At 34.9% G+C, this 25,660-nt stretch overlaps 4 protein-coding genes, 1 long non-coding RNA gene and 2 other non-coding genes across 13 annotated transcripts; 1 reads left to right on the top strand and 6 right to left on the bottom strand.

Annotated features, from left to right (window-relative positions):
* The first annotated feature begins 520 nt into the window (after positions 1–520).
* On the top strand, positions 521–2,393 carry LOC7467552 (expansin-A4). Its single transcript, XM_002312065.4, has 3 exons — positions 521–753; positions 1,028–1,346; positions 1,831–2,393. The coding sequence occupies exons 1-3, from the start codon at positions 606–608 to the stop codon at positions 2,138–2,140; spliced, it is 777 nt and encodes a 258-aa protein (XP_002312101.1). The 5' UTR covers positions 521–605; the 3' UTR covers positions 2,141–2,393.
* Positions 2,394–3,892: 1,499 nt separating this feature from the next.
* LOC18101397 (uncharacterized) lies at positions 3,893–6,354 on the bottom strand. The gene is made up of 2 exons (XR_002983126.2): positions 5,882–6,354; positions 3,893–5,594 (listed from the first exon to the last, which is right to left on the bottom strand). It is a non-coding gene; the product is annotated as an uncharacterized LOC18101397 (long non-coding RNA).
* Positions 5,476–5,600, bottom strand: LOC112328550 (small nucleolar RNA snoR143). Its single transcript, XR_002983566.2, has one exon. It is a non-coding gene; the product is annotated as a small nucleolar RNA snoR143 (small nucleolar RNA).
* A 3,525-nt stretch (positions 6,355–9,879) lies between the features above and the next one.
* TRNAK-UUU (transfer RNA lysine (anticodon UUU)) lies at positions 9,880–9,952 on the bottom strand. The gene has a single exon. It is a non-coding gene; the product is annotated as a tRNA-Lys (tRNA).
* A 580-nt stretch (positions 9,953–10,532) lies between these two features.
* On the bottom strand, positions 10,533–12,184 carry LOC7467551 (16 kDa phloem protein 1). Its single transcript, XM_024606966.1, has 5 exons — positions 12,118–12,184; positions 11,615–11,677; positions 11,360–11,504; positions 11,006–11,141; positions 10,533–10,589 (listed from the first exon to the last, which is right to left on the bottom strand). Exons 1-5 carry the CDS (start codon positions 12,182–12,184, stop codon positions 10,533–10,535), a joined length of 468 nt encoding a protein of 155 aa, XP_024462734.1.
* A 3,150-nt stretch (positions 12,185–15,334) lies between these two features.
* LOC7467550 (serine/arginine-rich SC35-like splicing factor SCL30) lies at positions 15,335–19,515 on the bottom strand. Of its 7 annotated transcripts, none has more exons than XM_024605986.2 (8): positions 19,451–19,515; positions 18,789–18,963; positions 18,606–18,683; positions 17,065–17,229; positions 16,928–16,965; positions 16,262–16,334; positions 16,004–16,204; positions 15,335–15,649 (listed from the first exon to the last, which is right to left on the bottom strand). In XM_024605986.2, the coding sequence occupies exons 2-8, from the start codon at positions 18,953–18,955 to the stop codon at positions 15,529–15,531; spliced, it is 843 nt and encodes a 280-aa protein (XP_024461754.1). In that variant the 5' UTR covers positions 18,956–18,963; positions 19,451–19,515; the 3' UTR covers positions 15,335–15,528. The 7 variants fall into 7 exon arrangements, with proteins under 7 accessions (XP_024461754.1, XP_006379596.2, XP_024461756.1 ...); XM_006379534.3 differs by having other exon boundaries at positions 16,004–16,186; positions 19,243–19,479; XM_024605988.2 differs by having other exon boundaries at positions 19,361–19,479.
* A 2,202-nt stretch (positions 19,516–21,717) lies between these two features.
* Positions 21,718–25,460, bottom strand: LOC7467549 (uncharacterized). Its single transcript, XM_024607333.2, has 10 exons — positions 25,160–25,460; positions 24,897–24,972; positions 24,675–24,772; positions 24,172–24,273; positions 23,979–24,065; positions 23,707–23,823; positions 23,165–23,268; positions 22,832–22,971; positions 22,599–22,735; positions 21,718–22,485 (listed from the first exon to the last, which is right to left on the bottom strand). Exons 1-10 carry the CDS (start codon positions 25,373–25,375, stop codon positions 22,306–22,308), a joined length of 1,257 nt encoding a protein of 418 aa, XP_024463101.1. The 5' UTR covers positions 25,376–25,460; the 3' UTR covers positions 21,718–22,305.
* Between the last annotated feature and the right edge of the window lie 200 nt (positions 25,461–25,660).

The following is a 25,660-nucleotide window of genomic DNA, read 5'->3' as shown; positions in this document are numbered from 1 at the left end:
TGACTCATAATTTCTTATATTTTTAAAAAATACTTATATTTCAGAGTATTAACAAACTTAAAACTCAAGAATAAATATTTTTTTCCTTAAAATTTAAGGTTTTTTTAAGTTTTTTAATATATTTTCTATAAATATATTAATTTTATAATTGGAAGATCTTTGAGTCTTTCAATTGGGATTATTTTTTCAAGTATTTAAAACTTTTATTGTAAGCTTAAAATTGTTTAAATTAAAAAAAAATTCAAGTACATGAATATGTATTGAATAATTACTATCATAAATAATAAATAACTTTTATTTATATATTTTGGAATTTGATACATAAGAAGTATCAAAAGCTTCAAGCAGATTCGAAGGGTTACCGTCAATGCAGGGAATAAAAAAAAATGGCTTAATCAACTGGAGTCCAAATTAAGCACTAATCAAGGCTGATTATAATTTGGTCTCTCTCTCTCTCTCTTTTTTTTTTTTTGTGTCAACGTAATGCCCTTTTCCCCTCCATAAATAGCAGTCCACACTCTGCATTCTCCACACACTCCCCACTTTCCCAAATCCCCATCTCTAGCAGCAGCCCCTTCGTAGTTTAGTAGTGATCGGTGAAAGCAATGACTGACAGGGCTACCATTTCTTTTATATCTTTGGTGCTGCTTTTGAGTCTTGTTGAGGCAAGAATTCCCGGTGTTTACACTGGTGCAGCCTGGCAGAGCGCCCATGCTACTTTTTATGGTGGCAATGATGCCTCAGGGACTATGGGTACTGTAATCTCGAAACCTTCATGCTAAGTAGCTAGCTTCTTGAATTATTCATGAATTGTTTCTGCATTTTGCATAACCCATGTTTTGCTGTTGCATTTTCATGACAGAACCATAAAAACAAACAAAATCAGATTTCAAAAGCATTTAAACACAATAAGCTCACACCAATACCGTGCATTGCCTATGAATATTAAAATTCCATTCAAGAATTCAAAAACCAAAAGCCAAAATCCCAAATAAGGAAATTAATTGATCTTATTTCTTGTGTTCAGGCGGTGCTTGCGGGTACGGTAACTTGTACAGCCAAGGCTATGGTGTGAATACTGCAGCACTCAGCACAGCCCTGTTCAACAATGGCCTTAGTTGCGGTGCTTGTTTTGAAATAAAGTGTGCTAATGAACCACAATGGTGCCACTCTGGAAGCCCATCAATTTTTATCACAGCCACAAACTTTTGCCCTCCTAATTATGCTTTGCCTAGTGACAATGGTGGTTGGTGCAATCCTCCCCGCCCTCACTTCGATCTTGCTATGCCTATGTTCCTCAAGATCGCCGAGTACCGTGCTGGCATCGTCCCTGTCTCTTACCGCCGGTAAACATACAATTCCGCCATACTCGTCTCTTATTCTTTTAAGTGTTAGTCGTCGTATTATCTCTAATCAGTTTCTTACTCTACTATTATTGCTATAACTAGAAAAAAACTATTTCATGAATCAGATTAAATCAATTTGACTGATTGATGGAACAACGAGTATTTTGTGTTATAATTACTATGCAGTGGGTCAGACATAGCAGTTGATTTGTTTCATATGAATCTGGACTATGAAAATGTGATAGGTTGCTCTAAAAAATAAAAACATGATTGACTGCTCGAAGGTTTCCTAGTATGGTATGATTGGTCTTTCAAGATTCCACGTGTACAATCTTCTGAAACCTCTGATCAAATGTATCTTGTGAAGAAATCAGAACCGTTTGTCTTTCAATCAAGGAGAATCTTATCTACTTTGTCCCCACTTGCATGGGGAGGTCCACATCCCCTGATCCGAGAATTACTAAAACGCCATTTTTTTTTCCAGGGTGCCGTGTAGAAAGCCAGGAGGAATCAGGTTCACAATAAACGGACACCGTTACTTCAACTTGGTTTTGATCACCAACGTTGCAGGCGCAGGAGATATAGTGAAGGTGAGCGTGAAGGGATCCAGGACTGGGTGGATGAGCATGAGCCGTAACTGGGGTCAAAACTGGCAGTCAAACTCAGTTTTGGTTGGTCAGTCATTGTCTTTCAGGGTCACGGGCAGTGATAGACGCACCTCTACTTCTTGGAATGTTGTTCCATCAAATTGGCAATTTGGGCAAACTTTCGCCGGAAAGAATTTCAGGGTTTAAAATTCCCGCTTGATATATTGTAATTTTTTATTTCCTGTGCCTTTTCTTTTCTAAGTGGGAAAAAAAAAGGAAATGAGGAAAGAGTGTCGGTGAAAGCGAGTTGTTTTTACTTTATTTAAAGTGTTTTTCGATGGGTTAATGGGTGAAAAAGTAAATGGAAGGTCGGAAGCTGAGGAGGCTGCAAAGTTAAATGTAGCCCGCCGCTTTTGTTTACCATATGATAAATTAATATATGTGTACACTACATTAATAATCTTGTTTGTTTATTATTTTTTCCTTGTTTTTGGTTTGTGATCTTTGACATGTATGGTTCAAATTTTTATCAGATTGTCTGTTTTGAGTTGATGCACTCTTTTTTCGAGAAACTTCCGCAAAGTTGGTTTAAAAGTGATTGAAAATATAATAGTAATTGTTTTTTAATATAATTTTAATTTTAAAAAATATTTTTAAAATATAAAAACAAATAGAATATTAGAAAAGAAAAGCTGGGACATGACTGCGTTTCTGTTAAAGAAAGTTAAACTTTTATCATGCAACTCCAGGAGGCTACTTGGAAAAAACTGACGAGTCAACTGTAATGTACTTGCAGAAAACTCTTTATCAAGAGCATGTGCGTCTCCATAATTAGTCGGGACTTAGCCAAAAACCAGGTGCTAATAAAAAAAATAAATTCCTGCAAGAGCAGATAAAATATGGTGGCAATCACTTAAAAGGTCGAAAGATAAGGTAATTTGGTGTTTTAAAAATATTAAACATCAATTTTTCTTTTTTGCATTTTTTTTGGGATGAGAGGATAAACTTTTCCTCTTTGAAACCATAGAAAGGATAAACAAAAGGATTGGATTCGGAGACAGATGCAAAGACTAGAGGGGCGGTGATAGCTGCCTCTAGACTCTAAGAATCTGTCAGAATGATGAACATTGATATGATTTCTTTCCTTCGGCCGGTGATGGGTGACAAACAAGTCAAAGATTCTGGATAATATCTTAACTGGATTCACCATTGTTGTCTGTGTTCACATCAAAACTAGAAAGTAAAACAGAAACCATTAAGAAGAAAGGGGGACAAAGTGAAGACAGGGATTTGATGTGTTGTTAATTGGATCAAGATTTGCCCGAAGCTTTGTTCAATCTCCTCGTTCTTCTTGCTAGCACTCAAACCTTAACCCCAGCCCCCTCATCATCAGATAAGCCGGCCCAAGCAATTTAGCCCACAGCTATTTATTTTTCGATGAAATTCTAGCCGATGGAGTTTTTTTCTTGGGTTTTAGAGTTTTGCGTAGATTCCCTTTTGGACTCGTTATACAAAATAATCTAAAGTACAACTGCAAGCTCATAATCTCCCTATTGTGTTCTTTTAAATTTTTATTTATTTTATTAAAATTTATTATTTATTTTATGTTTTCAGATCGATTTAATACATTAATATTAAAAATAATTTTAAAAAATTAAAATAAATATATTTTTAAATAAAAAACATTTTAAATACTACCATAATTCCATATGGAATCATTTTAATATTATTTTAATTTGATTGGAAGCAGCTTGTCAAGCGTATCCATAAACCAACGCCTTAGCTTATCCCGTAGCAAGACTGGCACTATGATGTAGCTTGTTTATTCATGTAAATTTCTGGGACTCCATTGATCAAAATGGCGGGCAAGCATCATGCATTCCCACTAGGGAAGTCCCTAGCGCGGAACAAAAATATAACATAACAAACCGCAATTTCCCAACCAACCGAACTCAGTACTAAAATCATAAAATTTGAGATTATTGTTATTGACAAGCTATGCCTCAGGATTACAAAGTAAGACTTAAGAAAAGAGTAGCTTTGCAGGCAAGGTGTTTGAGAATATATAATTTTACGGTAATTTTTACTTAAAAATATATTAAAATAATATTTTTTCTTCTTAAAAAATAAACACAAATGACAAGCCATAGTTTACAACAAGGACGTTTCAATGAACCTGCTGAGATCTTACAGGCTAGCAGTTTCCTCTTGTACAGAAAAGTCATACACGTGCGGGTAAGGGCATTCATGAAGCTCTGAAGCATTTTTTTTCCGTGAATTTTCATGTAACAGCTACTTCCTTTACATCCCAAATAAACATCCAGTCGCTGGCAAGCAACGCCTCCAGACATTTACACTCTTGATCAAAGTTTATTCTAGTGTTCACATCACTGTCCCAAGCCTCAAATTATTAATCCTTTCATGATACACCAGGAGGAAAGCGATCTCAAGTTTTCTCAAGTGTAACTCTAGTTTTCACCAATCATCAAGAATTTATTAACCAAATGGTGCACGGAAAAAGAAACATAATGGTTCAGAGGCTCAAAAGTCAAAACCATGCATGCAATGAAATCTATGGTCACAAAGACCAATGTCCCAATTGAGGAAAAAGTTTTCTACTATATTCATGTAGCTAATTTTGGGGCGAGACAGGCAATCTTGCATTAGATGTAATTTTAGTACACGAATTGCATCAATAGATCACATTCAAAATTAAATCTTGTTATATTTGACAAAAAGCATCGCATGCCAAAAAAAATGTTAACAAAAACAGGAAATGCATCACTTGTGGTGATCTTTCTTTCAGCATAACTTCAAGCATAGATTGTATTCGAGTAAAACTGGAGATAGGACGAGGCAGGTGTGCAAACACATTGATTCAATTCCATGGAAAATGGGCATAATTAACACTTAATACAAGATATTGCACAACGCACCATGCGCTGCATGACACAAAGGAGCAGCAGAAAGAAACAGAAAACAACATCAATTTTTTCACAAAAAAGCTAGGGCATGCGGTAACTAATCAAAATTAGTAAAATATACTAGAGCACAAATAGCTTCTCTTTAACTTTCTCACCAAATTCTCTCAATGCACTGAGAGAAATTATCTAGAAGGGCACTTCGAGAAAAAAGGTCAATGACTTGATCATTTGTTTGATGCGAGTAATTCTATATGCATGAAATTCAGCACACTAAAGGACTTCCAAAATCAAGTTGTGTCGGTCATCCTATTTCCATAGAAGCCAGGACACCCATTCTACGCACTGAATTCAGTGCGCATATGGTATACCATCAAGATTGAAATGGTCAAATAGAAGCAAAAAATAGCTTTAGAGAGATAAATTAACTTTTGTTTTATCATAGATCCTAGTAAATGTGATGCAAAACACTATTACACCCTAAAAAACCGACAAACCCTATAAACAAAACTGGTATTTCATCCACTTTTTTCATGAATTTAATTGATATATGAACTTCCACCGATTCATGGGCTCCCAACAAATAATAATTGTAAAAATATTTAAATCATCCAATGTAAGAAATGTGAGATGGAATCAGTAGACAAAGCGGGATAAAATACCCGCCATCTGTGGATACCATCCCTACGGTTGTCTGGCCGCTGCCTAATTACCTCACCATTTTCCAAACACAAATTTTTCTGCTATTGAAAAACAAGTAAAGTAATCAGGCTTTCTATATCGCACAGTTGTTAAATGAGAAAACTAAACCAGAAAATTGTTTTCCCATAACAAAAACAACAGATGCAAATCAAAATGTTTATAAAAAAACTAAGTCAATAAAAAAACTCAATATCTCATGAATTTGACATGTGGGCTCATATCAAGTGTAAATTTAAAAGGCCTGTCATTGTGGAAAAACCCAAAAGGAGTGAATGGTTGAAAAAAGAGAAAAGAGGGACAAACTGAAGAGAAACCAAAGCCTTACTCTCTGAGTGGCGGCTTCTTCTTCTTTTGTGCCTGCCTTTCTTTCCATCATTTTTAACCTCCAAATCCAAATGGGTTTTGTTGAAGATCCCACTTAAGCCCTCTCTCTTTATAATCATAACCCATATATGCTTATATACAATTAATACAACAATAACGGCAAGGAATCAAGAACAATATCTAAACCCTAGGGTTTTGTTGCAGTGTCTACTGTCTATGGTGGCGGCTGGAAACAGAAGATGGGAGAAGCAAATGGCAATTCAGTTTCTTATAGCTGCAAGTCCGGTCCCTAGGGTTTCACAGAATCTAAAAGCTTCAAGCCCACTGTTTAAATTTATAGCTGAGTGATCTGGGCTTATGGCACAATTACAGACTCTAGGAGGAGGAGCCCGACTATATAGTTTAGCCCAGATATTTGGGGCCTTATGGCCCGAGCAGGTGGCAAACGTACAACTTTGTAGCGAGTACGTCCCGCATCCTCCCAGAGATTATTAGCCCCCGTTTTTTACCCTGGTAAAAATAGAATAGAGGTGGATTAAAATTTATTTTTTTAATAAAAAAATATTTAATATATTTTTAAATAAAAAATACTATAAAAAATAATTGTTATTATACTTTCAAATACTTGATTAGTTTAATTCATCATCGTATATTGTTTCTCTTCAGCCATACCATCCAATTATTATTATTATTATTTTAATGAATCCCACTTTTCAAGTTAAGTTAGTGAGAAATTGATGTAGCTAATAATTTTTCAAACCCAATGCCTCAGTTCATTTAGATTTGTGAATTGTGAGGGGTTAATGAGTCCCTTTATGAGTTTAATGTTGAAGTTATTGGCAAGTTCTTGATTGAAGTGAAAGCACTTGTTGGATTCTGCTCCGTCAATCATAGTTAATCCATAAAAAGAATGTGAGAATTGAAAATGGGAAGATCATAACCGAGATAGATAATCAATCTCTTGTTCAGATCTCTGTGTGGATCTCATCATGTGGTGCTAAGAGGATAATCATGTTGATTGGCAGTGCAGTGAACTAGAAAATAGATATGCTTTAGCATCAGATTTGGTCGTGCAAACCATGTTGCTTGTGTTTTGTATATTGCTTGTGTCTATCACCTTGTTTCTCCTTATTAGTATCAGATCACTTTGAGCCATTATCTTCTCCAATCTCTTAATTTTCTCCTCTCGAGGATTATAAAATAATGGCAGCACTTCTTCTATATATATATATTTTTTTAGTTTAATGTGTGTGTCCGGGCCAGCTTGCGCGCATCTCGACTTATCCCACGGGCCTTGAAGTTAACGACCATATAAGCCTCCAGTGGCCATCATATGAGCAACCACATGGCTCGAACTTGAGACCACAGAGGAAGCAAACCTCTTAGTCCCAAGCTTTTACCACTGGGCCACCACCTAGATGGTTACAACACTTCTTCTATTTGTATCACTGGTGAGTGGTGATTGGGAACTGGTGAGGGTAACAAATTTGTGACGACCAACTATTAAGAAAACTATTCTCATAGTAAGATGTAATATTCTTATAAATTATTTTCAATTTAGAGGTTGTAATAAAATTTTATGTTTTGAATTTTTTTGACCGTTAAGAATTAAATTTGAAATAGAATTTAATTTTTAAAAATATTACAAAAATAAATTAGAGGCCAAGCCTTCCGACTTACCATTCCAAAGATAAGAAATGTAATAATAAAACTATTTTTTAAAAAATACTTATTTACCCGTTTCTCAAAAATATTTGAAAAAATAAGATGAAGATTACGAGAATAATATAAAAAAATAAAATAAATTGAATATTATCTCATCCAAACATCTAAATTCAACTTGTTTTAAATCAAACATTATAATTGGATTTAATTATAGTAAATAAATAGTTTCAAACACTACCCAACTATCTTCATTTGAAATCATGGTTACGGCTTCTATGTTTGATTCTAATCCCTTTTTAACTTGTTTAGATTTTAAAGCTTACATATTTAAAGTCCGATTGATATTACGATAGTTGTTGTTTTTTAAAGTTTTTTTACTTGAAAATATATTTAAATAATATTTTTTTATTTTTAAAATTTATTTTAAATATCAGTACATCGAAACTATTTGACAACATAAAAAATTAATTTTAAAAATAATTTAATTCTTAAAAAAAAACTTTAAAAACACAAAAACAAAAGGCTCATCAACTTCATTCATCATCTCCCTTGGCGTCTACATGATTATGATGCTCTGTTCTGTTCTGCTTTTGAGCTTCCTTTAATTTTTTATTTTTTTTTTTATTTTCTGGGCGTTGCAACTATGCACCTTTTGAACTGTTGCTCTAAGGACACTAGTGGAGGACGAGCAAGAAGAGAATCAAGAAGGGAGTGGAGTCCTAAGCACATTCAGTTAATAGCCGCTTTGATTCAATACAGATGCGTATATTCAGTTAATAGCCGCTTTGATTCAATACAGATGCGTATATTCAGTTAATGTAGCAAAAAAGTTTCCTAAACTACGCTTTCTTTAATTTTTTTGGTTTCCCTCCCTTTCATATTTACGCAAGCTTGGTTCCAGTATATTACCTCAGAGGAGCTTAGCTAAACATGAAGTTCATGTAATGGCATATGCTCTACAGAACTGACTCGATTGAGAATTATTGACCCAGCGAGTCTGGATGCTAACAGTGGCTCCGTTACCTTTTCCGTTCAAGAGATTTGCAAGTCTTCAACTCTATAATAATGCACTTGATTGCCTCTTGCAAACTGGCTTTTCTGCCATCATTTAAGCTCCAAAGTTCAGGAATAACATACCTCGCACTAGGATTGCAATCGTTCAACTCCATTAGTGCATCAGCTACAGCGTTGTAAGCCGCCTCGGCCCACGTATTTCACGACTCCTTCAACTTTCTGTCATCTTCGTCTACTACTTCCTGCAGTTTCAAACAATTATAGCTCAGCTATTGGGCAGGATTAAAATAAATCACTGTCAGAGGAGCATTAAGGATCAATTACTTTCCACAAAGAGCCTCGAATTAACATGCTGCTAACTACTTGATAGTTTAAGTATGATTCTCCCAGCATCGCAGCAAGTAGATAAAAGAGGCGAATTCATTTCTACACATCTAGCATTTTGGGGTGCGTATTCCCTCATGCAACATCTACAATGCTGTCTATACTTTAGACTAAATCAATGGCGTTAAATCACTTTACAATAAAACTTTGGGAGCATCAACACTGAGTCTCTAATAACAAGAATTTCCTAACAAGACTGACAAGGGGAAAACAATTCATAAATGAAAATAAGGATCAGAAAGTACTTGAATTTCCCGTCAACGAACTCTTTCTTGAAGGGATGCCACATTGGATTGGTAACGTCATGTTGCAACAAAGAGCATATCCGCGTCGATTTCTCCTCATAATCTTCAGAGAAACCATGCAGGCAGGCATGCATCTTCAAAAGGTCCTGTATGAGCCTCTCCCATTCTTTTGATCCCAATAATTTGTATCCAGAATTTCTTATGTTTCAAAAGCAAAATCATCACCCCGCCAATCATTTTGATAAGAATTACCCTAGAGAACACCACTTGATAAGAATTCCCATTGCTGGTTAACAAGGTAAAAGGAAAGCAGAAGCGCTGAAATTCTCACATCTATTAATTCTTTCCGAGCACTCTGTATCTCAACATTACTCATCCGCTCTTTAAGAATCAGAGCCTGATTAAGCTTGTCCATGCATTGCCACTCATCTTCTTTTTCAGCCAATTCTTTTTAAAGAGTAATATTTTTTAACAATATAACTAATTGTAAAGAGAGAGATAATATAGAGAACGACTTTATTAACAATGACAGATAAGTATTTTATTTCATCTCAGTGAATAAGCAACACCAACCTACGATTGCCATACTTCAATTCACGAGGGGAAAAAAAAAACTCGGCTCCAATTATTACCGTGAAAAAGAAAAGGGTCCGTAAATTGACCTGACGCAAAAGTCAACGAACAACAAAATCGCCGTCTGTGGGAATCGAACCCACGACCACATGGTTAAAAGCCATGCGCTCTACCAGCTGAGCTAAGACGGCTACGTTGAATTTGTTGGTCATACTCTATATATATTATTAAATAGATATTATTTCCACAATTTCAATGCCCCCATCCTGAGGGCAGAAGTAGAGCTCAAAAGGAGAGAGAGAAAGCAAGTTTACCGTATCATATTTGCTTAATGCTTATTTACCAAAATTATTCATTAAATAATGCGGCAACAGGAACCATTCTAAAGAAAAAATGAAAGTTTCTTCAGAATCTTGGCCTTCTCTAATGGTCACTTGCAGATTTTCATCAATCCATGATGTGAAATATTATTGATTCTTGCTAAATCATCCAATTGGTTATTTTGGTCTCTTGTTCATGTGACCGTATTTAAATAAGCGATCCCTTAAAAAAATTTGGTAGCAGAAGAGATTAACAACGACAACAATCTTAAAAAGAAAAGAAAATGGAAACTTTTAAACAAACACTATAATGCCATGCAGCCTTGAGCTAGACCCTCATCTGCTAACATAAGAACAAGATCATAGGAAGTAGCATAGCCTTTCAAAAATTTCAAACCACAAAAGCTACTGCTAGCATTGGAAGTTCATCTCAAACAAAACAGCAAGAGACTTAAAAACTGCTTTCATTCCATCCGCCGTACTCTTCCCCGTCATAAATTTGTTCCTCCTACAGAATGCAACAAAAACCCACAATATTAACCAACCAAGATGGATTATAGAAAGTAAAATTGCATTTACTTCTTTTATTCAGACTTTATCAGTGCTTTGACTTTAGTTTGTTCCGAGTTATTGCCAACAATGCTCATTGATCGGTGCTTCAGGCATCACTTGGGGTAGCTAAACTTCTATGGTGCTTATAACATCAAAAGTAGTATCATTTCCCCTCTTTTCACGAGAACACCATCTGTTAGCTACAAGAAACCAGTACTGTAGGATTCTAGAAAGTTTTTCAGTCGAGGACAAAATCACCGATGCTAGCATTCGATGAAACAAAATCATTTCAGTTCCCTGCTAATTCAGAGAAGTGAGAAACCAAGAAAGAAAACACCACACTCTTATCATACAAGCATAAAAAATATATACCTTGAGAGTAAAAGTGACACCAACTTGAATCTCTCCAACATATGATTGACTAGCATCAACCACTCTGTACTTGCAGGGATGTAGTTCGGCAGTTCCATTTTGCACTCCTGATGTCAACAAATCCTTCACATAGATCCTTCATGAAAAAGAAAATGGAGAAGTAAATTTAACATAAGTATGCCTAACAATACAGCAATTCATTAAATATTATTGGATTTATCTGTGAATAGAAATTGTAACTCTGTTCAGATTCCTCTTCTTCATTTTGCTTGAAGACACTTTCTCATCCTAGTGTGTCAACTAAAAATATGCCCACACAGCATATATATATATATATTTTGGATATGAGGAAACCTCATTCCCTGAAAAGCGTACTTTGTAGGTCCAGGTGAACGAATAAAACCCCGACTGTCCCAGTCTTTTACAAGAAGTGCACGTCCTGACTCGAACTCGAGACCTGCTGTGCAGATCTCAAACCCTTTGTCATTTCCGTTGAGAACTCACACAGCATATATTGCACAGTAGTACTTGATAAAGCACCCCTGAAGTTTTTCATTTGTAGGATTGTCATGGTTTGAGGCCAATTCTCTACCGAACCAATTCAATGACCTGGTTCATATAAAATCTTCCTCCATTTTGTTAAATGAGAGGATTCATCCCCTGTTACAGCCTCTGCAAGTCCACCAAAGGCATGTCATGTCTATTATCACATTATTTAAGGAATACATATGTTATATGTAAACTGTTCATGATCGACGGCCATGAATGGCAATTGTTCATTATTTCACTACTATCGTCTACCAGATTACAGGCTTGCAACCCATTTAATAAAATTACACAACAATCTGTATCTGAACTGGGGTTGAAACTAGACACGGAAATGGCAATTCAATAAAAAGAAATGAGCCAAAAAAGGCGGAAAACCAAGAAAATAGGATGATGAACGAAATAAAATCAGAAGAAATCAATCATGACACGCATTTAAGTTATCAGAACAGCAAGTACCAAGGAAAAGGTGACGACAAGATCAAAAAAGGAGAGGAAAACATGATCATAGACATAACTTTGGACACTGAAATAAATACGTATAGAAATGCAAAAACATGTTGTACCAAAGAAATCAGTGTCTCTGAGGCCTTTTGCATTCACCAGCTGCACTTCCAATATTCCAACAGCCATCTCTTTGTTTCTCTATCTGGGCTTTGAGCTAGGATTCAATACGATTCCTTCAAGGGTTTTTGTTTGAACCTCGTTTTGACTGCATTTACATTATGGACAAATATATAGTTGCTAACAAAGACGGGGTGAAGATTTAAAAATGACAGACTATTGGTTGACTTCGGTCAAATCATTTCATTGTTCTTATTTTTCTTCTTTTCTAAATGATGATAACTAGTTTTATTGTTCTAATTATTTTGCCAGATTGAATTATAGTTGAAGGCCCCAGATAGACTTATATCAAGTGGTGGCTGTAATATACTAAAATAATCTATGCTATTACAAGAGAAATTCCTCAGCATGACTAAGAGATATGTTTTTAATATGGTTTCTAGTTCGACTTTCTCCATTAACTAATATTGATGGTTAGCAAGTTGTAAATATTATTTTACGAGTCTTGTTTGAGATGTAAAAATTTAATTTGATGCACGTAAGCTGACTCTATATATCTTACATTGATAATTATTACATTAAAGTGTTTTGTAAAATATTTTTTAAATATCTTTTATTATAAAATTTATTAAATTGATGATTATTTTGTGTTCTTTCAACTATGAAAATAACACGTGCTGGGCTCAATTTACTTTAATGATTATGGTAGAGGAGGGGGAAATTATTCACGTTCTTTCCCCTCACCTAGCACACAAAAAATAGAAGGAAAAAATAATTCTAGAGGGTAACACCTGACCCCAAAAGTGAGGATAGGGAGTAAAAATTTGATAAGGTTTTTTTTTTTTTTTTTTTTTTGAAACAAGTAAGACTTCGTCCTTCAATTTTCTTTTAAATTCTTAACAGCATATTAAACACAATATTAAAATATTGTTATATTGAGATTTGAATGTGACTTTGGTTTAACCTCTCATTCAAAGATAAAAAAACAAAAAATAAAAGAAATTTTCTGATAGACTCGACAGACAATTATGTATTTATAAACTTATTATGTATCTATTTAGATTTTATCTAATTTACATCGTTATAAAAAATAAAAAATAAAAAGGATTGCACTTTTCTTTTCAAGATAATATAAAAAAGGAAATTGTGACGAATAGAAAAATGAAAATTTCTGTTTATTTGCATAGTTACCCTGATCAAAACGCTTTATGAATGTTGATGGGCAGATGGATGGCTGCATGCTTAATTTCCAGTCATGATCTACCATGACTGGATGCTTTACAGGGCATTTGATATTCATCCAAGAGTACTGTAGTTTAGAGTGTTATGTTTGAAATTATAGTATTTTCAAAGTTATTTTTATTAGAAATATATTAAAATAATATTTTTTTATTTTTTAAAATTTATTTTTGATATCAACATATCAAAACAATCTAAAAATATATAAAAAATTAACTCCAAATTAAAAAAATTCAAGAATTATCAAAAACATTTTTTAACTGGGAAAACAAACACTTTCATGACTCCTACATTTCCATACAAATTGATAATTAAATTCATCTCATTGCGGTTAAACATGGATCATGACACCATTAATAATTTCTCATCGGCAATAATTATACATTTTTGTTGCGGTGAGATCATTGGCAACCGAGAGCAGTTGAGTTGAATGAAAATTGGAATTATACTTGGTGAATAAATAAATCACTTTAAAGATAAGGTATTTTTTTTTAATAAATTTAAAGATAAGGTTCAGATTAATAGCTGATTCAAGGAAAGAACGTGAGAATCGTATAGCAAAATAATGTATAAAGATAACGAATCAAGGGAGAAAAGACAAAACAATAAAAAGGAAAATGAAGGTTAATTAATTAAATAATAATAAAAAAGTGTTCTTCATGGCGTCTGATGGGTAGGCATCGACTTTTCTGGTCATCAAACTTGTTTCCCGCTGCCTGCCTTAGAACCCGTCTACAAGCCTAGATTTACGTAAACCAATTCAAAGTATTTTCAGGTCAAGTTCTTCATCAATACAAGTAATATTCTTGTTAATCTATAGCTAATGGCTGCTACAGCGTATTTAATGAATTTTTTTACCTGTTCATCAATGTCATGCCATCAAAAGTGACTCCATCATAATCACGAATGTTATGATCGACGGCTTTCAGCTGGAAGTCTTTCAGTAGCGTTGCAAGAAGCCTAAGCATTGAACAGTCTCCTATCTAAAATCCCTCCATTCCCCTCAATTGGTGTTGGATTTAATTATGACATCTGATTTAGAATTATCCAACAATAAATAAAAGTAAAAGGAAAATGAAACCCCAGCTCTCTTACAAAAGAAGGTAAGAATGTAATAAAACAAAATACCAAATCATTAATATTTCCTTTACAATTCTAACTTCTTGAATCCCAAAACACTGTTATCGTGAAGAATGAAATTTCTATTCCTCCCAAACAAAAGCAGTCTCGTTTTTTGACAAACAATTCTTTCCACTACCTGTCTTGAAGCAAAGGCTCTCGGCTGTGCTGATAGAGTGGCGATGGTGGGCTGGGTCTCAAATACACAGTCTTGATTTTATCGGGTTGTACAGTTTGCTCGACAGACTTGATGGGTTGCGACAATCCTCTACTTTGTGTTGTTTCCCTTTGTTTCTGTCTTGTTACTCTGGGTTCTTTCCCTTTATTTATGGATTTGTCTATGTTATTGAACTCAACCAATAGAAAATTAAATGTTAGCAGTGTCTAAACTGATAGTTTAGTTCAAGAAAATCTTATTTGTGAGGATCTTGAAAGACCAAGAATTTCCCAGATACTATATATATTCTAAAGGTTGAAGCAATGCAAGAAAGTCAGCTTCATGACTGTTATATGAAAGGCAGATCAAAAAATCCCAACTTCTATATACATGAAGGCTTTCTACTTCAAAAAATGAGCTTTGCAAAATTGTTTTAGTTGTTAAATCGGATAAAAAAAGGGGTTAATTGTTGCTAATTTGCTTGGGTTTAACAGAGTTTTACGGTTTCGAAGTTGAAGCTTGAATGAGAGAATAATGAGCTGGTTTTTATTTTTGATAATTTTAAATGAGGTGTCATGAACCCAGCCCACTACTTGAAAAAAATAGGGGAATTTTAAACAGGAGAGCGCGACCCGTGATAAATACTTTGAACATGTGTCTGGCACAACAGATCCATTCATATATCAACATAATATCATGAAATATGGAGGTAAAATCTGGAAAGTTGCATCGCATTAAGTCAGTTGAAGTGCGCTAAGGAAGAATTCAAACCATGTATACATGCGGGTTTTGGAAAAATTTCAGATGTTCCAATTCATCCACACAAGGCAACATAGGCCTACTACCATCTGCTGATGCATGTAGAAAACCGTGTTAACCCTGGCACTTATCATTTGCCCTATCTAGCATGCCTTGGTGACAAGTCAGCCGACGTAGTTCTTGATCCAGAAGGTGAACTTGATGGTCTACCAGGAGACGGCCTCCAAGCTCGTGCTTCCACAAAATCATATGCCAATTTCCTATAATGAACATGTTTTCGCTTGTCATTTAAATGCATACATCGCAAAGAAATTTGTGTCAACTTATAGGCATAAACAGACTTCAGAGTGCATTCATCCCCTTCTAAATTAACTTCAACTGAAAAATAACATATAAAATGCTTGGTTTTCTTACATGGCCTAAAAACATGAGCAGCATTCCTGTCATACCAGTATCATATTGTGTTCTCATAAACAAGGAATTTGCTGTCATGAAATTAACCTTTTTTTTCATGACTTGTGCCCAATCAATCACTTCTGCATGAAAACCCACTACAAGGGCATGGAATGCCTAAAATAAATAATGATGACAGCAGTAGAGGACAAGTCACTTACTCGCCAAACCCATTGTTGTTTTTATTAAGATCATCACCATGGCCATAATGTGGAGAATACAGCCTGCGGTTGTGGCCACCATCACGCTCTGGTGGAGGACCTCTAGGGGATCTTAGATGGTCCGCGTACCTTCTCTCTGGGGAAGGAGAGTAGTCTCGCCGTTGCGGGGCAGGAGAGTATGACCTGCGAATATGTTTCAACCTGTTTCAGATGTGAATTGGGTCAATACAATGGCCAATTTGAAACCATGAAGCTTACCTCGACCGGTATCGAGACCTGGAAACATGATAATGGCGAGGGGACCGTGAAAATGAACGAGAACGAGAACGTCCTGAAGCATATTTGATACAGAGCAGTGATTAATTTTGCAGCAAACCAATTCAGGGTCCCAACAATGGAGAAAGTAAGGATGAAAGCTTGATACCAATGCAGTAATTTGATTGATAAAGGAAAGTCGCTAGTCTCATTTCATCTGGCAAGATATTAATAAACCTTGATAACAAAAGTTCAGGCTCCATACCAAGATATTTTCTAGGATTATTTGACCACAATCTTTTTTCTCATGGAGCTAAAAATTCAACATTTTTTTTTAAATAACATCAATGCCACTTTTATGAGAATGATGATGATCCATTGCTGCAACATCAAAACCACCACAATTTCAAAACTACCATGATTTCAAAGACTCCAATTTTGTCAAAGATAAATGTTCACTTAGGAAGGCGCATAGCTGCTAGAACCATACAGCAAAAACATAAAAAACATGGTCTTCAAGCAATGCAAGAAACAAGTCATGCACAGGATCATTGTTGAATTAATCAGCTGAGCTGAACACGGAGTCATTTTTGGACAACATAAAATGCTGGCAACAACTTCAATAAACCATGGTCCAGAAAAATAAAACAACAATAAGTGATAACATACGAGAATAAGATGATCGTCCTCCATGATCAGCTGGTCCTCTGTGGAATGTACAAGTAAAATGTCAGAAATCTAAGAAAAGTAAGAAAGCAACATTAATTTTTTTATCACATGGTTTATACATATGGATTAGAGATTACCTAACCCTAGTTCTGTGGCGCATCTCCTCAGGCCTTTTTCTTGTCTCTGCTGCTACCACCACAAACATCTGCCTCCCAGCAAAAACTTGCCCGTTCATATGATGCTGAGCTTCCATAGCATCAGATGGTTCCACAAACTGCACGAACCCAAACCCCCGAGGTTCCCTGCATATAAGACATGGGAAAGTGTCAATCAAAGTATGGAAAGTTGTGTACAAACAAACACCGACTTTCTGATATGATTGACTTACTAAAACAGCTTGCCTAGGGATTGCCATAATATCACTACTTGGTACCTTTCCTTTCAAATCTACAATCTAGCTCTAGAGCACTTACTCATGTGTGGACATGATTTTACACGGAATGGGCTTAGTGGCTGACCTTTTCTTTAACAGTCAAGTTTGAAAGGCAACTTCAAAATAGGCAAGTCACTTGAAAATTCTTCACATGCTTGTAAATATAAGATGCAACTCAAACCAACGTTCCCAAACTTAAATTCTCCTCAAGTTGTCTTCAATTGTCAGGGATCAATCTTCTTCCTCATCAAACTTCTAGTGATTGTGTATTTTTTAATTTCTCTTCATAAAGGAACATTCTTCATTGAACATTACTCTTGAGACCAGTATGTTAGGGAATGATAAACAGTAGGTCTTCATCAATTGTGGGGCTTGGTCTTGATTTTTAACTTCAAACCAACATACCCCCTTTGTGGGGCTTGGTCTCGATTTTTAACTTCAAACCAACATAATTTTTAACTTCAAACCAACATACCCCCTGACAAACCAGTTCAGAATTAAATTCACTATGAAAAAGAAAACAATAACCCTGAAATAGTTTAGAATGCAATTCAGATATGTTTTCCCAGGCCCATTATAGATTGTAACTGAAGTAGCTAATGTGAAACTAGGAATATAGAATCAGAAGGTAAAATCCAAGAGAAGATTTTTCACCTTTTTTTGGTACAAAAAGAGACTTACTAATTTAAACTTCGATTAGTCACTCCCAAGATTTCTCCTAATTACTATCAACTAAAACAAACAAACAACAAAGCATAGATGAGAAAAACAAGTTTACTTTCAAGGTTGAGGGAAACGACTACTTACCACATCCTTTCAAAAGAAAGGTTACCTTTACTGTGTGCTTACTATCAACTAAAACAAACAAACAAACAATAATGCTGAGAACATTGAAAGTCACACACACTTAAAAGAATTTCGCACCATCCATGCTCCTATTGAACACTCATTCTAACCAGATTTTCATCAGTCAAACGACTACTGCTCAAGATTGGTTCCTTTAAAGGTTAAGGCAAATGATTCCCTTAAACTGGCTCCTGGATAGCTATGGTAGGCATTGCATGAATCCAATGAATTAGTCAAACATCCCCAAAAAGAAGTCAAGAAGCAAAGTAAAGTGGAACAAGAAAATATAAAACATATACCACGTATATAACAGATACAGAAAATACGAATAAAACCACGTGAATATTTCATTACAGATTTAACCACTTCCCCGTGCAAAAAAAAAAAAAAAAAACTCACCCTGTGTGATAGTCCTTAGGAATATAGACGTCTCTTACAACTCCAAATCTCTCAAACATCCCTCGAAGTTCTTCTGGTCTTTGAACCACGATAAACAAACAAATCAGCAAAAATTTCAAAAGGTTTCTCTTAAAAGCACAAACCTAATTCACCAAAAAAAACAGTGGGCGAAGTTTCAAACACCTGCAATCACGAGGAATGTTCCGAACCAAGAGGCTTCCACTATCTTGGTCCTTGCTTCTCCCATACCTACCACCACCACCTCCACGGCCTCTCCTTGGTGGGCTTCTTCCTCGCCCTCCATGTCCTCTCCTTGGAGAACTGTAGTGTGGTGGACTATATCTCCTCATTATATAACCTATCAATTCAAAAACATTATCATTTATGTTAATCTAACACATAAATTGAATCTTTTTAACAAAAGTAAAAAAGACTTCTCGCCCCATTGCATGATCTTTTCCAGTTAAAGTAAAAATTAAGCCAGACCATACAAAAGTAAAGAAAATCAATCTTTAAAACACAATTCCAGAACCCCAAATCCCCCTACTTGTTTTTTGCCAGTCTGGCAATTAATTTTAGTTAGCTACACTAATTGACTCCGCGGACTTGGTAAGCCATGTCAAGAACCAAACTTTACCAATCAGAAAGAGCAATTGATCTTCACTTTTTACAAGATCAACTAAAAACTCCAATTGTAAAGAGTATTCAGCTTCAATTTCGGTTTTCGACAACTTAATTGAGAATTAGGGTTTTACCAAGTCCTTTCAAAATATAGAGGGGGGTTGGGTCTCTTTACGATTTGGGGGTATGAGGGGTAGGAGGAGAGAGAAAAATTGGCTTATTACCTGTACGTTGATAACGTTTAGGAAGAGACTTGTGAGTTTTTGTGAGTTTTTACAAGTTTAGTTGTGGTTATTTTGTAAGGTATTTTTATTTAAAAATATATTTAAATATTAATTTTTTTAATTTTTTTAACTAAAATAAATTTTTATTTGGATTGCACTTTCAAAGGCTAGATCACTAGCACGTATTATGGTTATATTATAATTTTTTTTAATATGAAAAAATATTTAGGTATTGTTAATATTTTTTATAATAAATTTCTTAAAAAAATTTAAAGAGAATGTTCCAATATTAGTCAATTAATTTGAAAATTTTAAAGATAACTTAATATCTAAAGAGAACTACTAGTAAAAAAATAATTTGATTTAAAATAAATATTAAATGTAATATTTATTAAAAAAATATTATATATTAGATTTATTCGGGTCAATTTGAGTTAACATATCAATTTTTATGTCGAATTATGAGACCATGATAACTCATGAAAATTAAATCAAAATAAATTATAAAATTTAATTTTCAATAAATATGATATCAAATGATGAAATTACACACAAAAAAAACTCAAAACAACTGATGTTAACCTCTAATATAGAAAAATTAAAATAAATTATGAATCACAATTCTTAATCAACTAAATATTAAAAACTTAAATTAAAAATAATTAAAAAAAAACAAGAACACAACTTGAATAAACTTGAGCTAATTCACTAAACTTGTAATACGAGTTACAAAACAAAAATAATCTCATAGAAAACAAACTGAAATGAATTATAAAATTTAACTTTCAATTAACTCAATATTAAAAATTAAATTTGAGGAGGGGAAAAATTAATTAATAAAAAAAACTCGAATTAACTAAATTAACTCGTCAAACCAACAATACAGATCATAAAACTATAATAACATTATAAAAAATAAATTATAAAATTTATTATCTTGGAGATTAAATTTTTAAAAAAATATATAAACTGTAAAAAAAGAAGCCAAAGTAAAGTATAAAATATTATTTTGATAAACAGTGATATGTAAAGTTGGTAAAATAATATATATATTTTTTTGTTAATCAGAGAGAGGAGAAGACATCGACTTCGATTTTTTACTCTGTGAACCGGAAAAGCGGCGGGTAGATCTGGTTTTTAACAGGATTCGGGAGTGTCCGGAATTATTCCTCGCTTTACGGCCTTGATTTGAGATGGGCTATTCGACTAGTCGACGATTAAAACGTAAAGCTAATAAGAGCCCATGACCTGCATAAATCACCCGTCCACAAAAGATTTTTTTTTTTTTTTTTTCAGTTACCTCCGGTAAACATCCTGCAAGACTAATACTTTGTTTTTTTCACTTCAAAAATATTTTTTAAAAAGTTAAAATTTTTTTTATAATTTCAAATCGTCTTAATATGCTATCTCAGTAATAAATTTTTAAAAATAAAAAAAATATTATTTTAATTTATTTTCAAAAAAATATATTTTTTAAAAAATAATTATTATAACAATAAGAAACAGACACTAATTTCCTTTACAACCAGCCTCTAAAATCCTTTTACAACCGCATCTTAAATTGGTTATTCACATTTAAAATCATGTATAAACGGGAAAAAAAAAAATTAGTATACTTTTTTGGATTCAAAGTTGAGATAATGATGTGAAAACAAAGTATACCTTCAAATTAGGTTATCTCAGTGATTTATCGATTTAAAATCTGTTCTGGACAGGGTCATTAAAAAAGCTGATTTTTCTTATCAAAATTGATATTATTTGAAGTTTTTTATTTTTTCAAAAACAGTCAAAGGGGTGAGTTGACCCGTATGCACCCTTTTCAAAATGAGTCTGAAGCGCGAGCCAGATTGGCTTCCAAATGGGTATTATAACTATGCCTGAAAGTATTAAAGTGAAAAAATAATAATTATGCTGGTACTAGCCTGACCAACAGAACAGATTGATATGGTATTACGGTACCAGTCAATCTGAGATCATATTTAGCTTAGCATAGCTCAATGCTAAGTAAGCCTTCTAATAAACAAAAAGCTAAGATTATAATGTTGGCATGGAGATTCCGAAAGTTAATCTACCCAGAAGAGGAAAAGAAAATATGAACTGGTTGATGATAATCGGTATTCTCTTTGTGGGAAGGGGAGAGTTTAAAGAATGAAGAGCTCGGACCAACAACAGAAATTTGCTTACTGCCATGCTGTCCATCTTCATTGTTTTTGTGGCACTTAGGATTTACTCAAAGTAGTTTAACAAGAAAACTGAGGGCAAAGATATTGTAATGACAGGTATAAATCCACTAATAACGCAAATAAAAAATGTCTGCCTAGCTACAAACAACGGTCTCATAGAGTACCTTTTTTTCGAGAGACTTGTGGTCCTGACTCCACAGTCCAACGCCTGATCTCTTTCTCTTTATGAGCAAAGATGGAAGCACTATTATTAATAATCAAAACAGAAGATGGGAGCAGGTTGCATCTTTACAAACTATTAGCTAACACTGATGGTTGTGCTTGTGTATAATCACGATCGCTCCCCTCCTCGGTACAAAGAGGAAAATCATTGAGAAAAGCGTGTCCTCCACTCTTCATCTCATGAGTTTTCAGGCTATTCACAACCCAGAACCCCCCAAACCAATCGGTAAAATGAGCCCATTCATTGAACCCCGTGTGTTTCGCATCATGTATGAAACGAACTTTCACTTCTGCAGCCGCAAGGCAGATGCAAATTCTAGATTACACCATAACGAGCATGCTTGGAGACACCAACTAGCCTGGTCATCAAGCAACAAGATTCTTGCAGATTGGGGAAGAGACAAGTGTGAAATGCCATCAGATATGCAACCAACCAAAGACTGATTGGCATCAGCATGCGACTGCAACATTCTCTGGTTGAGATTCCAAGCTGTCAGAATTTATGACTAAAGGACTTTTTTGGAATTCATTTCTTAGTTGACCACAAGCTGCACTTGCATCCAGGCCCCTTGTTTGGCGCACGCTTACAGTTACTTTACGAGACTCTAGCACAGCTGCAAATGCTTGTATCTGCCAAATGGAAAAGGCACAAGTAAATAGAAATGGCAATGCATGATTTGAATATTTGTGTATTCTTACTGCCAGCAGGGAAAGAACAGTGTGTTTATGACTAATGTGCATACCGCCTTTTTGTGTGGACGCTTGTAATCAGAACCTTGGATTGGATTGAAAGGAATCAGATTCACATGATGACCACGTCCCCACTGGTGAAGTAGCTCAGCAAGTTCTTTAGCATGCTCCACTCTATCATTGACCCCAGCTGCCCAAACAAATTGTAATTTTATGTTAGCAGTTAGAATAATCTTATCAGTTTTCATTGGTCAAGCTTCAAGTGCAGATAATGAAAATTCAGTACCTAAAAGTGCATACTCAAAGGATACTCGTCGACTGGTTTCAAGGAAGTACTCCTTGCAATCTTTCATAATTGCATCTAGAGGGTAGGATTTCGCACTTGGAACAATTGTTTCTCTAAGTTTCTGATTTGGAGCATGTAAGCTGAAGTATAAAGAGAATGAGAAAAAGTTGTCATAGGCAAACATAAACTATTGGCATCAAAGGGATCCATTAAGAGGAAATCCATCAAGACATGCATATCACTGGAAGTGGCCCAATTTACTCAGACGGATTACAATATTTACAGTGCCAAAGAATTGCTCAAACATATAATCTCTGTCTCCTCTTACAGTACCTTAAGGCCAATGTTGACTGAAGTTTATGAGAAGCCAGCTTTTTAATTGTGTTCGGAACCCCCACAGTTGATATTGTGATCATTCTTTGCCCAATTTGAACATCCTGATGAAATAAGAAAAATGAATTGTACATGAGCTTATTACATCCGAAACCTATGTACAGCCCATCCATTGAAAATTTTACAATAAACAGGATGCTGGTTGTTTCAGAAGTAAATTGCATTTGAAAATGGCAGTGATTTGATGCAGGCATCCATAACCATCTATGCAGCTCTCTTCTCCACTAATTTGAACTAGAAAAATCAACTTCAACGGTCTAATTCCAGGCAAATCTGATCCTAATTCTTTTAGCTCACTATTCCCATTTTCAACCATGCTTACAAAGAAAAAAATTATTCTGGACAAACTAATCATTGCTCATGGCAGGTAAAACCAACCAAATCAAGGGGCCAGATAAGGACAACAGTAGGCATTAAAATAATTAACAGAAGATAGGTAAGAAGCAATGCGATAATTGTTGGGAAAAAAAAATTAATTGCACCTTATTCAAGCATCGGTGTGCTTCAAGTACCGACTTCAAGTTCAACATTGGTTCACCCATTCCCATGAACACTACATTTGTCACCCTGTGCTTGAAGATCTCCTCAACAGCCAAAACCTGTGCATATAAAACATGTAAGTATAATTTTGAACAGGTTGAAGTAGTTCCAGAACTACCAAGTCTATGCTCTCAGATATACAAACAGTAAAACACTCTCAACAGTTCCACTTGATAACTGTGTTTGAAGAACAATTGTGGATTGCACCACTGACCTGCTCAACAATTTCATGCCTTTGAAGATTCCTTGAAAAACCACCCTTTCCGGTGGCACAAAATGAGCAGCGCAAAGGACAGCCTACCTGAACAATAAAAGTAAAAAAACCACAAGAAAGTTATCAGCGAGCCCGTAAAAGCACCGCGACCAGGAAAAATTTAATAAGGTTAGTCCTTGATTTGGAAAGTTACCTGAGATGAAACACAGGCAGTAAGCCGCATTGAACCTTTCTCATCTTCAACTGGAATACCAACAGTTTCAATCAATCTGTTATCCTCCAGTCTTATCAGTAACTGCAAGACCATTAGCAAGCTGAAGTAAATGATACTATAAACTTAATTTTAAATCAGAAAGAGGTGCGCGCGCAAAAGTTCACTTCCCAAAAACTATAAGTTCATTATATGAGCAAAAACAGGATTTGTTAATGCATATCCATTGATAATTATATATCTATTTCAAAACCAGCAAACAAAATTTAACACGACCCTTTCATATGATACAACAACAACCAAGTATGTCTAGCAAATAAAGCATACGAAACATAGCAGCAGTAAACTAGCCCTGAATATACATTTCATTTAGCATAAATAGTGTAGCAATATTAAAACTGCCTCAACCAATGGAGCTAAGCTTGCATAAAATCAATAACAGCACAGAGCGTCGAATTACAAATCAAACATAGCAGTATATCTACCTTAACCGTGCCATCAGCTGCGGTTACAGTTTGAAAAATAGGTGACCGCCCGACTTTCCATCCAGCTTCTTGAAGATCATTTCGAAATACCAGAGGCACTAGTTACCAAAAAATAAAAAAGGAGCGCAAATGAAGCTAACATAAGTTACAAGAATACAAATTGAACAAAAGAAAAAGCAAAAAATCTGCCCTGAATTAAGTTATGAGTACAGAACTACTTACATTGACTAAAATCCTGGATTTCTTTGACTTTTCTCTGGTATATTAGATGATGGAGCTGCTTTCCTCTATAGCTTTGCTATTTATGTAATTCCAATAGAAGAAGAAAACAAAGATATTGAAAATTTAAGCATTTAAAATTAAAAATAAATAACTAAGATTGCATTAATTTTCTCTTCAATTACTGAAGTTTCATAACTATTACTTTCTTTTCCTCCACTTTCCCAGGAACCAAACGGAAAATAACTTTCCGTTGTGATGATTACCTGTCCAAGGTCGGTTGCGAGTTGTTGAAGCTCGGGCTCCGACATGCCGAGGAGCACGTGAGGGTCCACTTGAGAGGCACGAGATGTAGTGGAGGAGGAAGAGGTTGTGGTGGAGAGGCTACGAGAGGATATGATGGTAACGGAACGAGGTCGCATGGCACGTGCGATTGGCACGGAACACACGTGCTGGAGCAGAGACATTGAAGTGGCAATCATCGTCGTCAGTTGTCGCCCACCCTCCCTGTCTCCGTTTGAGCTAAAAGCCGCTAGCCTCGAAACCTTAGCTTTTGGATATCTAAAACCTCAGCCTTTTTACACAGAATGACGATAATAGCCCCTAATTGTAATTTACTCTTAAGACCTTCATGTTTAGTGAGAAGTTATATTCTAGTCCTGATATTTTCGAAACAAACATAAATATCCCTTCCGAACTCAAAAATCAGGGACTTGTGAAAAACTGAGTGATTGAGTAAGATTTGTTAGGTGATGTTGTTGGCTTTA

The sequence above is a fragment of the Populus trichocarpa genome, chromosome 8 (genome assembly GCF_000002775.5).
Source record: "Populus trichocarpa isolate Nisqually-1 chromosome 8, P.trichocarpa_v4.1, whole genome shotgun sequence".
Taxonomy (NCBI): Eukaryota; Viridiplantae; Streptophyta; class Magnoliopsida; order Malpighiales; family Salicaceae; genus Populus; species Populus trichocarpa.
The sequence above is the reverse complement of the archived record's forward strand: the minus strand, read 5'-3'. Positions and strand labels throughout refer to the sequence as shown.